At 42.7% G+C, this 12,971-nt stretch overlaps 1 protein-coding gene across 1 annotated transcript; it reads left to right on the forward strand.

Annotated features, from left to right (window-relative positions):
• Positions 1–3: 3 nt before the first annotated feature.
• Positions 4–9,903, forward strand: AMER2 (APC membrane recruitment protein 2). Its single transcript, XM_019612173.1, is given in 3 exon segments — positions 4–832; positions 1,007–1,638; positions 1,640–9,903. Coding segments are annotated over 3 exon segments (1,710 nt in total). The 3' UTR covers positions 1,889–9,903.
• Positions 9,904–12,971: the final 3,068 nt, after the last annotated feature.

A 12,971-nucleotide genomic window follows, 5' to 3' on the forward strand; every position in this document is an offset into this window, starting at 1 on the left:
GACATGGACTCGCACTGCGACTGTGCCGAGCCTCCGGCCGCCGAGCAGCCGTCGGGGAAGATTAACAAAACCGCCTTCAAATTGTTCAAGAGGAGGAAATCCGGAGGCACCATGCCGAGCATCTTCGGGGTGAGGAGCAAAGGTGGGGAGGGGAAGGGCGCGAGCAAGACGGGGATGGTGCGGAGCAGGACGCACGATGGCTTGGCCGACGCCGTGCTGGAGAGCGGCAAGAAGGAGGACGGGGGCGGCGGGGAAGCGCAGGGGAAGGATGCTCCGAGCAGGGCGGCCGACGGCCTCGGCGGCTCCGCCGGCAGCTCGGTGGCCAAATCGCACAGCTTCTTCTCCCTGCTGAGGAAGAACGGGAGGCCGGAGAACGGCAAGGCGGCGGAGAACGCGGAGCAGCGGGCTGGCGGCAGACAAAAGAAGGGGCTGAAAGGCATCTTCAGCAGCATGCGGTGGCACAGAAAGGACAAAAACGGCAAAGAGGAGAGGGGAGAAGCCTCAGAAATCCCGTCCGGTCTTATTATGCCGGGGTCTCTGACTGCCAGCTTGGAGTGCATCAAAGAGGAGACGCCGAAACCTTTGTCTGAAACTCCGAACGGCGCGGGAGACGCCGGTCCCGAGTCGCAGCGGGAGAAGCGCGGCGAGGATGCGTGTGGCTCGGCCGGGGAGCCCGAGGCGGGAGGTGGGGAGTCGTGGGACGGCAGAACTCCCCCCGGAGAGGACCCTGCTGCCGCTGCTGCTGCTGGAAGGAGACTCGAGGAGCTCTGCGGTGAGCGACCGGAGCCGGGCGCCGGAGAGGTTGGGACTGCGAAGGATGCGGCCATAACAGGTGACATTCCAATAACGACTATTCCCCCTGTTGAACCTCACTGTGATAGCGGTCAAGAGACGGCAGCCGCCCCTGACCCTTCCTCTGTTGATCCACCCTCAGAGCAATCGATTGATCGTATTTGTTTGATGTTTGCTGACGTGACTTCACTGAAAAGCTTTGACTCTCTTACAGGCTGCGGAGATATTATTGCGGACCAGGAGGAGGATGTGGGCAGCGGGAGTGGCGGCTGCGAGAAGAGCACCCCTGGGGCCAGCAAGCTGGGCGCATCCAAGAAGCACCCCACCATGGTTGCCTATCAAGGAGGAGGGGAGGAGATGGCCAGCCCGGACCAGGTGGATGATACCTACCTGCAAGAGTTCTGGGATATGCTGTCACAGACAGAGGAGACCGAGACAGGAGGAGGAGGAGGAGGTGGAGGAGGGACGAAGACAGCCGAGGGGCTGAAGGAGAACCAAGGTACTGAGGGGGCCCAGAACAGGGTGGCGGTGAAACGTGGTGGCCTCAACCAGATCCCCATTCACCTCAACAACAAAGAAGAGCAGAAGGGCAGGGAGAAGGAACAGCACGAAGGTGTCCCAAATAGTGATGAGGGCTACTGGGATTCCACCACCCCTGGTCCTGAAGAAGACAGCACCACAAGCATCCAGAAGGAGACCCTGCCCAGGGACAGCTACAGTGGGGATGCACTCTATGACCTCTACGCTGAGCCTGATGAAAACCCACCAGGAGGACCTCCAGGGGAAGAGGTCACCTGTACGCCACGCTCCAAGCCTGTATCTCCAATAACGACCACATGCTCACTGAAAAACGCCCTCAAGCACAGTGAAGGACTCCAAAATACCCATCAGCATTAAACACCTTGCATCACATCCTGCTAGCCATGGAACAGATACCAGTAACAGCCATCATGTTGCACACCATCACCTGGCCAAAAGTGAAATGCACAGAACAAAAATCCCTGTCTCTAAAGTACTAGTACGCCGAGTCAGTAACAGGGGCTTAGCAGGGACAACAGTGAAAGCTGCCACATACCAGGACAGTGCCAAAAAGTAATTGAAGAGCAGGTGGACAAAGAGATAGACAGCAAGATCAGTATGTGAAAATTTGCATAGGAGACCACAAACAATGTGTTAATTTTGCATTGCCTGAAGGAAGGAACCTAAAAGGCTTATTTCACTATACTATGTAGGCCTGCACTTCTGAATCTGTATGGCTGAATACAAGAAGACAACTTTTCAAGCACTTTTTTTTTTTTTTTTACATTTGTATCTTTTTTCTGCAGCACTAAGTACTGGGGAGGTTCATTTTAACATGCCTTCGTGGAAGCAGAACTTGGATTATGAACCTAAATGAATATCTTCCCTCATACAAAGCAGTGCCACATGTTCTTCAAGGGAGCAAGAGTTACAAAAGGAGCGACATAAGAGGTTCCCCACTACACTTATCTCTTAATTGTTCCTGGGGAGGAGTGGGGGGAGGGTGCCTGGCGCCAAAAGTAGTGTTTGGTCTACAAGATATTGGAGAAAAATACCAAGCAAAAAACAAACAGCCTAACAGGTATTTTACCCGATGTAGGAATGAGAGCACTGCTCAGCCTCAGACTTGATTGACTTATGTGCAGTAGCTAATTAAGGAGTTAGGTGGATTTGTCCAACAGGAAAACCTATTTTTGTTTGTCTGTCTGTTTGGTTCGTTTTGATCTGCTCTAATGTAATTGGGTAACAGAGACACCTGACGTAGGTTCAGATGTTTACATCAATACTTGTCCAATAATGCATATAATCAGGTTCAGGGAAACAATTTACTAAATGCCAATATATACACACTGCTCACATTTATACAATAACTTGCTTGCCATTTGTAAATATATACATATTTTAGCAGATTTACTCAATGATACAAATTTTTTTATAGAAAGAAATCACCTGTCTGTATTATCTAGAGTTTAAACAGAAGTTAGTTTTTATAGGTAGATAATTTTACAGTTCTAAAATGATAGAACTTTGTGTAAGTACCTTAAATTAGAGCAAAACTCTGTTTTGTATGGGCTCATGCATCCCCAGTTAAGTAAGTCTGAAGTGCTGATTTAATTCGAGTGGCACATTCCATGTCAGAGCAGAATTTCTGACAGCATTGCCATTGCAAACCTCTATTTTCAGGGGTTTAGACAAAGTTGCTCTGGGCTTAAACCTTACAGAGAAGGAACCCAGGAAAGAAACAAGTTTTTTAATTATTATTTTTTAAATATATAAAATTAGTTTTTGACTATTTAAAGAAAGTCTGGGTTCTTGTTGCTTTTTATTTTCATTCTTAATAATAATTTTACTTAAAGAGATGAAATATGGTAGGCTAATGGTCCATAAAATGGTCTGATGAGCTTGGATTTTATGAGAAATGTATTAATGGTCAGGATGTTTTTGAATAGTGGCTACTGTACATGGACGCTGACAACATTTCCAAGAAATTTAATAGGGTTTTAATGTGCCTGAGGACATATTTTTATGATACACTGAAAAAGCTCCAAAAATCACTGAAGATTAAAAGCGAATATTATGTATTTACAAAATATTTTGATACGAGTATTTAATCATCAGACCACAGTTAATATAAAATATATGTTCCGGTGTATCTTACAAATAATATACATTTTAAGAATATAAGTCTATATTATGCAGAGAATCCTAAATTCAAGTAACTGAAGCTAGTGGGTCTGATCTTATATAGCAGTTGGTTTTATTGTCTCTTAAACTGAAAGAAAGAAAAAAGGAAAGTAAATATACAGGATATACATTTGAAGGATATTAAGGTTATAGATAAACCATAAAAAGCCAGGAATAACATATAAGTATGTCTTATATGTGTGGTTCACTGAGGCAATGACCTTATGGTCACAAGAGGAGAATCGGCATCTGGCTGTGCAGTCACTGCAGGACAGAACACCAAGCTGCACCACCCCGGTGACTAGGGAGAAATTGTTCTTTTCTGCTCAGTCCCTGTTTTCATGGTTTGAATAAGAACCTTAATACACTTCACAGAAGATAATTTTACATGTCTCCTTTGTAACATATAGACGTGTGGTTTCCTACATGCCTACTCGCACAGACACGTTGTACATATGCATGCGTAGTCAGAGCGCACCTCCTCCCTGCGTGCATGCACACGGGCAGACACGCAGCCTGCACACTCACACCTGTGCAAACGTGGCCACGCATGCACACTCCTACATGCAGACTGAGGGGATGCACCACCAATCTGTTTCACAACACGCTGGTGATGATAGCCTGAGAAAGAGGTTTGCATTTGGCCTAACTCTGCTTATGCATTTTAGAAAGTTAAAGCTTAAATACCCGCAAAAGGTTGGATGTACAGAACGTTGAATGTTATCCTACTGTTCAGCCCTAAGCCTAACATCCTCTTTTCTGTTCTGTTTCCATGTGACTATAAGAAGCATATCTTTCCTTGCATGCCAGCTCTGCTAAAAAATCATAATTCTCCATTATGTTTGATGGACAAATTGTACAGGGAGATTCTATAGGGTACTGGAAGTCGAGAGGGAGGGAGGATGCGGTGGGCTTGGGTAATACACAGAACTGGAAGCACTGATTGCAGGAGTATCAGTGGTGCTTCTTTGAATCACTAGAAGGTATCAGCTACCATTTCTGCAGGACTTGTCTGTGGCAAATTATTCATTGTATGCATTTCATTTGCGCTGTGGCGTGTATGTATCAAGAAACCGATTGACTAACAATAGACTAGCTCCCTCTCACCTACTGACTAACAAGATCATTAAAATGCTTTGGCTGCCCTTCATCTTCTCTCTCCGTTTTCTGCCCTGTTTTCCCTCCTTCCCCTGCATGCTGGCTGCTCAGTGCTGACTGCGGTGCGGAGCGGGCAGCCCTGAGCTGGAGCCCAGCATGAGGTGGGAGCACATCTGTGCTCACCTGCCAGGCCAGGTGCTCTCCGGTCATTTCTGTCATGTCCCTGTGTAAGTATGTCCTGTAGATCCCTTGGTTTGGCTGCTTGCTATGTACATATTTTAAGGACAATCATATCCTTAAAAGGAAAATGGGAAAGTAACTGTGGTAGGGCGTCAGTGTTTTGAATCATTGCGACACGCTGACATTGATTCAGGGTAATGGTCGTGTGAGAGTAAAAATACAATTTAATGCTCGGATTAACTTTATATTTATAAAACTCACTTTGGTCTTTAAGCCATCTATGTTAATATTCCAAAAGGTAATTGAAAATGTAATATTTACTAGGGCTTTCAATTTTCATGGAAATATTTGTATAACTCTGCACAATGCCTGAAACAATCACTGAAAGGAAGTTCAAAGGCTTTCTTTACACCTATATTTAATTCCTGAAAGATCCCTGTAAAATACTGTGAGATGCCTAATAACAAACAGTTAATGGCCTGCTGGATTTAAAGGCTGAGACACACGAAGGTAGAAGTCCTGAGGCATTCTGTGGTGCTTTGCATCCTTATTTATATTACTGTGCTCAGGCATATATTTTCCTTGGCTTCAGTAGGTATCGAGGTAGAAGTGGTGTTCTGAGTCCCAAAGATAACGTTCCCCATTCTGTAACTGTTTCGATTTTCTTAAGGAATACTTTTGTTTATTTGTTTTCTTTGTTGTTTTGTGGTCGAAGTGATGCTTTGTAATTACCAGCTTGTATGTCATTCATAAAGGATTTTATAGATCAGAACTTGGCATTAGTTCTATATACTCTTTGCACTTCCAGGTCACTGCTGATTTTGTATGTTCTTAGGCTGTTTCTATATACTGTGTAGCGTTTTTAGCTATCTACTGTGATTTCAGTGGTATACATTCCTGTCCTATATATATCAGCACAAGAGATTTCCCCTTTTTTAGCATGAAACGATGTTTTTGTGGACTTCTTTTGTCACAATAGGAGTTATCTGTACTATACGTGTGGCCTGCACCAGACATAAAGGCTCTTACGTTACCTGTAGTGCATTTTACTCTTGCCAATAATAGGACTCAAATCCATGTAATAGATTTCAGAAGAAATTACATGACTAGAATAAGAAGCATCTATGTTCGTTATTACTCCATCAATCACCAGCACTTCCTTCATCCACTGTGAACATCCTTACCATCATTCAGGGTACCAGAAAACTGAATTTTAAAAATTACGTGCACAGATGTACACTATGAAAATTAATTCACTGATTATTTTTTAATGAATCTCTTACTAAATTATTTATCTAAGCTAAGCGAATGTTGCACCAAAGTCTTCAAAACGTCTGATACAGATGGCATTTTCAGTAAGATGCTATCAGTGCAGATGAGCCAAATTAACAGGCTTTGCTTAGCAAAGCAAACCCTAGTTGTTTTTTAGATCTGTAGTGCTGAACGAGCTTGCAGATCAAAGGGAGCCATTGATTCTGCTACGTGGCCATGCTCTGAGGTTTTTTTTGCCTGCTCTAATGGACTACTTTCAGAAAAGGCTTTTCAGCAAGATAATGGTACAGACAGTTCACGTAACAATAGCCACTTATAAGGCACATGGTTATCTAACAGTGATAATAGGGGACTTCAGGCAAGGTGGCCTGGAAATGTATTTTCATAGTTATCGATATGAAAGGCTAAGGCTTCTGTCTCAGAAAAGCAATTTGACAACAATTAAAGATGTTGCAGAATTGACTCTTGGCAGAGCTTACACGTGACAGTTTCCGCAGTATTTTTTTTCTAATTTTGGCTTTTCCCTTTTTTATTTTGATTTTGGTTTATGCCTTGTTTTTGTTTGCTTTGCTTTGTTTACATTTTCATTATGATGACATAACCCTATTTGTCCTGGCAGAACTGCACAACAACTGACTCATCTGAGAGCTGCTGCCATTCGTCCTTTGGTAGCCTGGGACTGCTCCCTGTGCAGCATCCCTCCCTTCCACTGTGGGTTTCCCTTCTGATGGGTCACATGCTGTTTGCTGTGAGCAGAAAGCATCCAAATCTGTCACACTGGTTGCTTTCAGAGGTAGCTGATTTTTAGTCTGACTCCTGGAAATTTTTTAGATCGTTCTTAACTCACATCTTGTCTTCTGTGTGTGAGCATCTTGGTTAAAATGGTCAGTGTTGATCTGGTGTTTTCTAGGTCCATTACTTGTAAAGGGAAACAGAAGAACCTGCCTTATGCAAAGGGGTATGCCATATGCAAAGAGCTATAACCACTCAAGGCACAACCTAGAGGCCTTTACTCCTGCAAAAGCAAGTTGTTAAATCTCTTCCTACCTTGGGGAGCTTCTCCATCCAAGCCTACTGCCTAGGAACACCTTCTCCAACTCCACCCCTCCCTCCCCTCCCTCTTCCCCCCACGTCTCTTGTTCTCACTCAACTATACTGCACTTGGTTGGGAAACAGAGATTTTTGCCCTACCCCTCCATCACTCAAAAGGAGGAGTGCTGTCAGTGTGATCTTCAAAAGGGCTTTACTCCTTGTATGGAAAAAATGAATTTGCCTTCAGAACAAGCAGCACAGATACTTAAAATGTGCTGTGTGATCTCATACATGTGGGTGAGGATGCTGAGTGATATTTTGCAGAGTGGCACATATCCTTCCACTTTTCTGTTGTGCACAATTTATCAAATCTAGCAGGGAAGCATGTCACACATGTGGAAAAGCCTGGAGGCTGTTTGTTATGGTGGCAGTTCTCAGATTTTTGTTATCTTTGGTAAGAACTGCTTTTCTTTTTCCTTTCTGTGTATATTTAAATAAATAGACCCAAAGGTGTACTGGAGAGGGGAAAAGGTTCTATACTTCACAGAGCAAGGAAAGTAAACTGTTCTGTTAAGAATTCTTACAGCAGTGGCTAAAGGAAAATTGCTTTGCCTGTAATATCACATCCAAGTGATGCTCTGAGGTAGAAGCTAATGCAGGTATGGCCACAAAGCTAAAAAAGCGGCATCTGCCAACACAGTCTGACGATCCATTTCTAAGGCCCAGTTCTGCTGTGGCAAAGCTTCCACTGAATCCAGTAAGAGCTGGAGAAGGTTCTTAATCTCTTACTCTTGAAGGAAATAGGAAGTGTTTCTTAAATAAGTCTTCCCTTTTTTAGAAGATAAACATTATTCAGGTGATTGTGCAGTCTTTAATGTTAGTGTAGTTATACTTCCACTGATTTGAATGCAAAACGTGTCTTTCTATTGTTTTTCCATTTTAACAAGCAGCCACTTCTGTACGGAACTCCAGTGCTCAGCATGTTTAAATTGCAGTTAACACAATCATTGTCTTCCTTAATTTAACTTCTGATGGCAAAAACAGGACCAGATCCTTTCCAGAGCACTAAAATCCCTGTTTAGGATGTCTTTGCTCTTGTTTTATTTTTTTTAATATGGTAACTGATTATGCCTCCTTTAATTGTTTCATAGCAACATCTTAAATTTGTTTTAAGGGAAAGCAATGCCTACAGATTGAACGGTAAGAACTTCAACAGATTTTTATTGTTTTGACTGATATTGCATCAAAACAGTTGCTATTTCAGTATCAGGTTGTTTCCACGGGCTTTTTATGCAGAGGCTCTGGAGTCTTTGAACATAATATGCTCATAAAAGAGCATTGTCTACCTCTGCTTTGAATTAAGCCTGACTTATAGAGTAAAAGCTATGCATCTGGTGATGTTTCTCAGTTCACGGCAGCAAACCCAATGGTCTGGCCCAGCCCACCTGTACCCCATGGGCTGGGGGAGCAAGGCACTTAGCTTAGGCACTTCCACACCCTCTGTAGCCCATGACCACTGCATGGTATGTTTGGCTCTTATTTCATCAGGGATGTGCAAAGATCTGTGTCCTGGCAGGGTGGTGGGGGCTGCTGTCACCCTCATGGCCAAGGACAAGCTGTGGAGGGAGTATAGTGGGATGAGGCAGCCCCAAATTCTAGGTAGGGGGCACGCACCTTTCTGCAGCACCTGATAAAAGTAATGTTACCCTGCTTTCCAAAAGAGAAAGCATGATTAAAGCTGTTGCCTTCATGTAAAGTTGAAGTAAATGCTCTGCTGTGGGATGGCAAGCAACAGCTTTGCCCACCAGTGTTCCCACTGAAATAAGTGGCCCTGTTAGCAATGTTGGTTGGTATTAAGGCTGAGCAGAGATCCCATAGTTTGGCCCCATCCGAATTTTCCTTGCTATGTTTGTCAGCAGTCTGTCTCAGAAAAGCCCTGGTGTTGTGGCTTGTGGCTCTGTTGAAAGGGAGAATGAGATATGGAGGTGGTTGGTGGAAAACATAGGTTCAGCAAGTCCAGGAAATAGAGAAGTTCCTCAGTCTGTTATCACAGCTCAGCTCTGCTTAAATATCACGGTGTGCCTGAGGAAAACGTAGCAGGGACTGCTCCACACTGCATCTGACAAACTGATGCTCCTGGGGCTTCCTACGTGCTGAAAGGGACAGACGTGTCCTGTTAGAAGTCACTTCATCTGTTTTTACTTGATGTGTTATAGCTGACAAATCATTGCTTATTACAATTTCCCCTGTATTTTTTGTCGACCACCCCCAGCAAGGCAGCATGTGACTGATTCAAGATAATGAGCGAGGAAAGCCAGACCTCCCTGCTTTATCTAAACGGTTTGCCAATGATCTGACTAGGCTGTGCACCAGCTTTTTCAGAGTGAAAGATCAGAACTCTCCAGGGGGTGGTTCTGTACCAGATTGTTAGGCGTATCTTCTCTTTTCCACATCTGCAAACTTTGATGAATACGTGTCTCCTTAAATCACTGTATTCTTAACGTATGGAAAACTTAACTGATAGCAATAGATGACTTTCTTCCCTGGCAATTCATGAGGATATATTAATCAATGTTTGTTTTATTTTTAATTCTGTAAATATTTATTTTGTTACTCTGCGTATTTATTGGCACTGGTTCTGGTGTTTGCTTATGTGTCATTGTAAATGTTGATGGTTTCAGTAGTCTTGCTTCTAATGAATGTAAGGAACTCAGACTAACTGCACTTTTCTTCCATTCAAAAATCTTACAGTGAAAAACATTCCCACTGTCATATTACGTGTTATAATGAATACAGTTAATAAAATCGGTTGTCACTTTTCATTGATGAATGTGGAGGTTACTTTTTGATGTTTGAATTAAAGGTAGAGTCAATCTGCTCAGTGCACTGGAAAATACTAGGCTTTTGAAAGCAAGACTTCAGGGAATGATGTCCCCAGAATAGCACAAAGTACTTGCACATGTATGCAGTTTCATTTTAATGTAGAAATGCCTGTAGCAGTTTTACTAATAGCATCACAAAATAACTAGATTGAATTTGCTACTAAGGGGAGGGCTTTCACAAATCTGAATGAGGTTTGGTCTTCGAGTACTTCTGTTTCATCAGCATGTTTTTATTTTGTTAGGTTTTGTTTGCTTTGCTTTTAAATCACTAAGACAAAGGAAATGGACTGGGTTTTGTTCTATTTTTCAAATCACCTTTGCTTCCTGGTTCTCCTGGTTGGGAAGCCAGCAGGGAAGCTGGTTCTCTTGGCACGCATCAACTCTGGAGCCACAGTTCTGGCATAACAACTAGAAAAGGCTACTGCCACTGAAAGCTTTATTTTTTGCCTTTAAACCTGGGGCTTGATTACTACGAATGTGAAGTGATATTTGTTAGAATTCTGTTTTGCAACTTCCTCTACATTTCATGCATTTCCAAGATACATTTTGCACTTGCATCAGCTTGGTTGTAACCTTCGCATTCATTTTCTTCACTGAGCTGAGTTTCAAAAGGCCTCCCCCATGCTGCTACTTGTCTGTTTAAATACTGAACCTGACAGAATAAGAACTGAAATAAAATCTGCTCAAACATTTTTGAGCAGCAACAAAACAAAAGGTATGAGAAAGCTCATTATGAAAATAAGGAGCAGGACATGGTGACACGGTATACATTGACCCTATGTTTATACAAGCATAATACTTCTTTCCAGTAGCTGGAATGAGGCTGAAAAAAGATTTTCCCTGTGATTTAATGCATTCAGGCCTTCTTGGCCTATGTTCCCTGTTGCACTTTCGTGTTTTATCCTACACATCTGGAAGTAAAAGAGTTGTTGATTAAATTATTCCCTGCTGCAGAAGATTGCCTGATGATTGCAAGCACAGCTACTGGGTTCTTGAGGGGCAAAGGTGTTGCAATGAAGTGTAGAGCAAATGTACAGCAACCATATGAATCTTGGAAACTGCAAGTGTGTGATTTGGCTGTTCCATGAAACCATGCTACAGTAGGTGGCAGATCTGTTGTGATAGAAAAAAAATGAGAAGAGTGACAAAAACTCCTTTCTGAAATCAAGATGCTGTTATTCAGCTAATGGACCCTGCCCACATAAAACCCAGGCCAATCCCAATAGCACAACTCTGTGATATTCATGGCCATTTACTAAAAAAGTGGAATCCCCAAAATGTTTGCAACAGAAATAACGGTTTGGAAATCTTCCTCTGGCCCATTGAAACTGAATGCTCCATTTTGCTGTTATCAAGTCAGAGAACATTCTTGACTCCTAATAACTGGCAAGGAATATTGACCAGACAACTGACTGTGAGTGCCTATTAGTCTCATTTTAAATAATTTCCCATGAATCATGGTATTTTTCCCTTCTGAAGTGTTCACACAGAAATTATTTACTAGGAGCTCACACTGAGCGTAGACCTGCTCCTACCTACCACATTGCACATCTGCTTCCAATTAAAATCATTCCACAGTGCCCCAAGGGGGATGTGGAAGAGAGGCTCAAAGGTTTCTGCGAGACGTTATTTCAGCAGCCGTGGCTGCTGCTGTGGCAGATGAGGAGTAAGAAGTTCTGCTTCATCTTTAATGACATATCACCTTTTACTCTGTGAAGACCTGGAGCATTTGGCTCAGATGCTCAGATGCTGGGAACAGGAGGTCTCTTGTTCTGACTAATGAGGAGGACTCGTCCTTGAATGCTATGTGTATTCTTCCAGCTTAAGAAAAATGATTGTTTTAAAAGATAAGACAGAAATGGAACCCCTAGATACCATTTTAAACAGAACAAGACAAGTGCAAGGAGGAAAAGACTGGAGCCTGCTGAAGTATATCTCCCGCTGCTACTCCAAAGACTAACAGATAGTCTGTGCTGATAACAACCTGTGCATTGTGGTGAGAGTTTAGGGATGGGCCCTTCTTCCAGCTGTTGGTGTCACTTGGAATTCATGGGCCCCTTGGATAGAGGAGTGAACTTAGATCTGAGTGAAGATCTAAATCGAAGCCCCAAATAAGCAGAATTTTACTGGTTACAGGTGCAGCAAGCATCATAGATGTATGCAGTGATGGGAGATGTTAAGGCAGCTAAACTCAGGGCAGCCAGGAGTCATGTTGTCAGAGATGTTCTTGCCTTCTTCATCGGATGGCGGTTCCTCTGAGGCTTCTTTGTGTATCTGAGTGCTTCAAGAAATAAATGAAGACATATACTTCACTTTCACATCTATAATATGGGATAAAAGCACTTTTCTATCTCACAGGAATACTAAGGGCAAAGTTTATGCTGTTCAGGCTGTAATGCAGATGCTGGAGTAGTGAAGGCATTACAGATACTGTGCTAGATCAGATAGTGGAACTGGTGGGATATTTACATGTTGTTCTCCAGCCACAAGCTACAGGAGCATGGGAACGAGCTGTGCTGAGCTCCTTGCTCAGAGCTGAGAGCAGGCAGGGCAATCTGTAAAAACCTAGACAACCAAACAGTATATTAAGGACAGAAATTACACCAAATCTATGTGTCATGTAAAGCATATTTGTTCCATTCCTGCCCTGCTACATTTTACCTGTAAAGATGAAAACATAACCAAATTTTGCAATAAAGTAGTTTTGAATAAACACAGTCAGTGTGTCTCAGTAAAAAATCTGACCTTGATTACGTCTGTGAAGATACAGATTAAAACCTAAAATAAGCACAGAAAACATGTATTCTGTTAAAAAAATCAAAGCATCAAAAATATAATAATGATGAAAATCAGATGGCTTGTTTGAATATTACTTTAAAACAATGACATTCAGGAATCCAGTCAATCTTGGTGTATTGTTATAGTAGGAATATATTGGACCTACCTCTGTATTTCTCTCAGTTTCTACCCTTCACATTCTGTGCTAATGGTGTTTTTTTTTACTGACAGATA

Source organism: Meleagris gallopavo, chromosome 1 (assembly GCF_000146605.3).
Source record: "Meleagris gallopavo isolate NT-WF06-2002-E0010 breed Aviagen turkey brand Nicholas breeding stock chromosome 1, Turkey_5.1, whole genome shotgun sequence".
Lineage (NCBI taxonomy): Eukaryota > Metazoa > Chordata > Aves > Galliformes > Phasianidae > Meleagris > Meleagris gallopavo.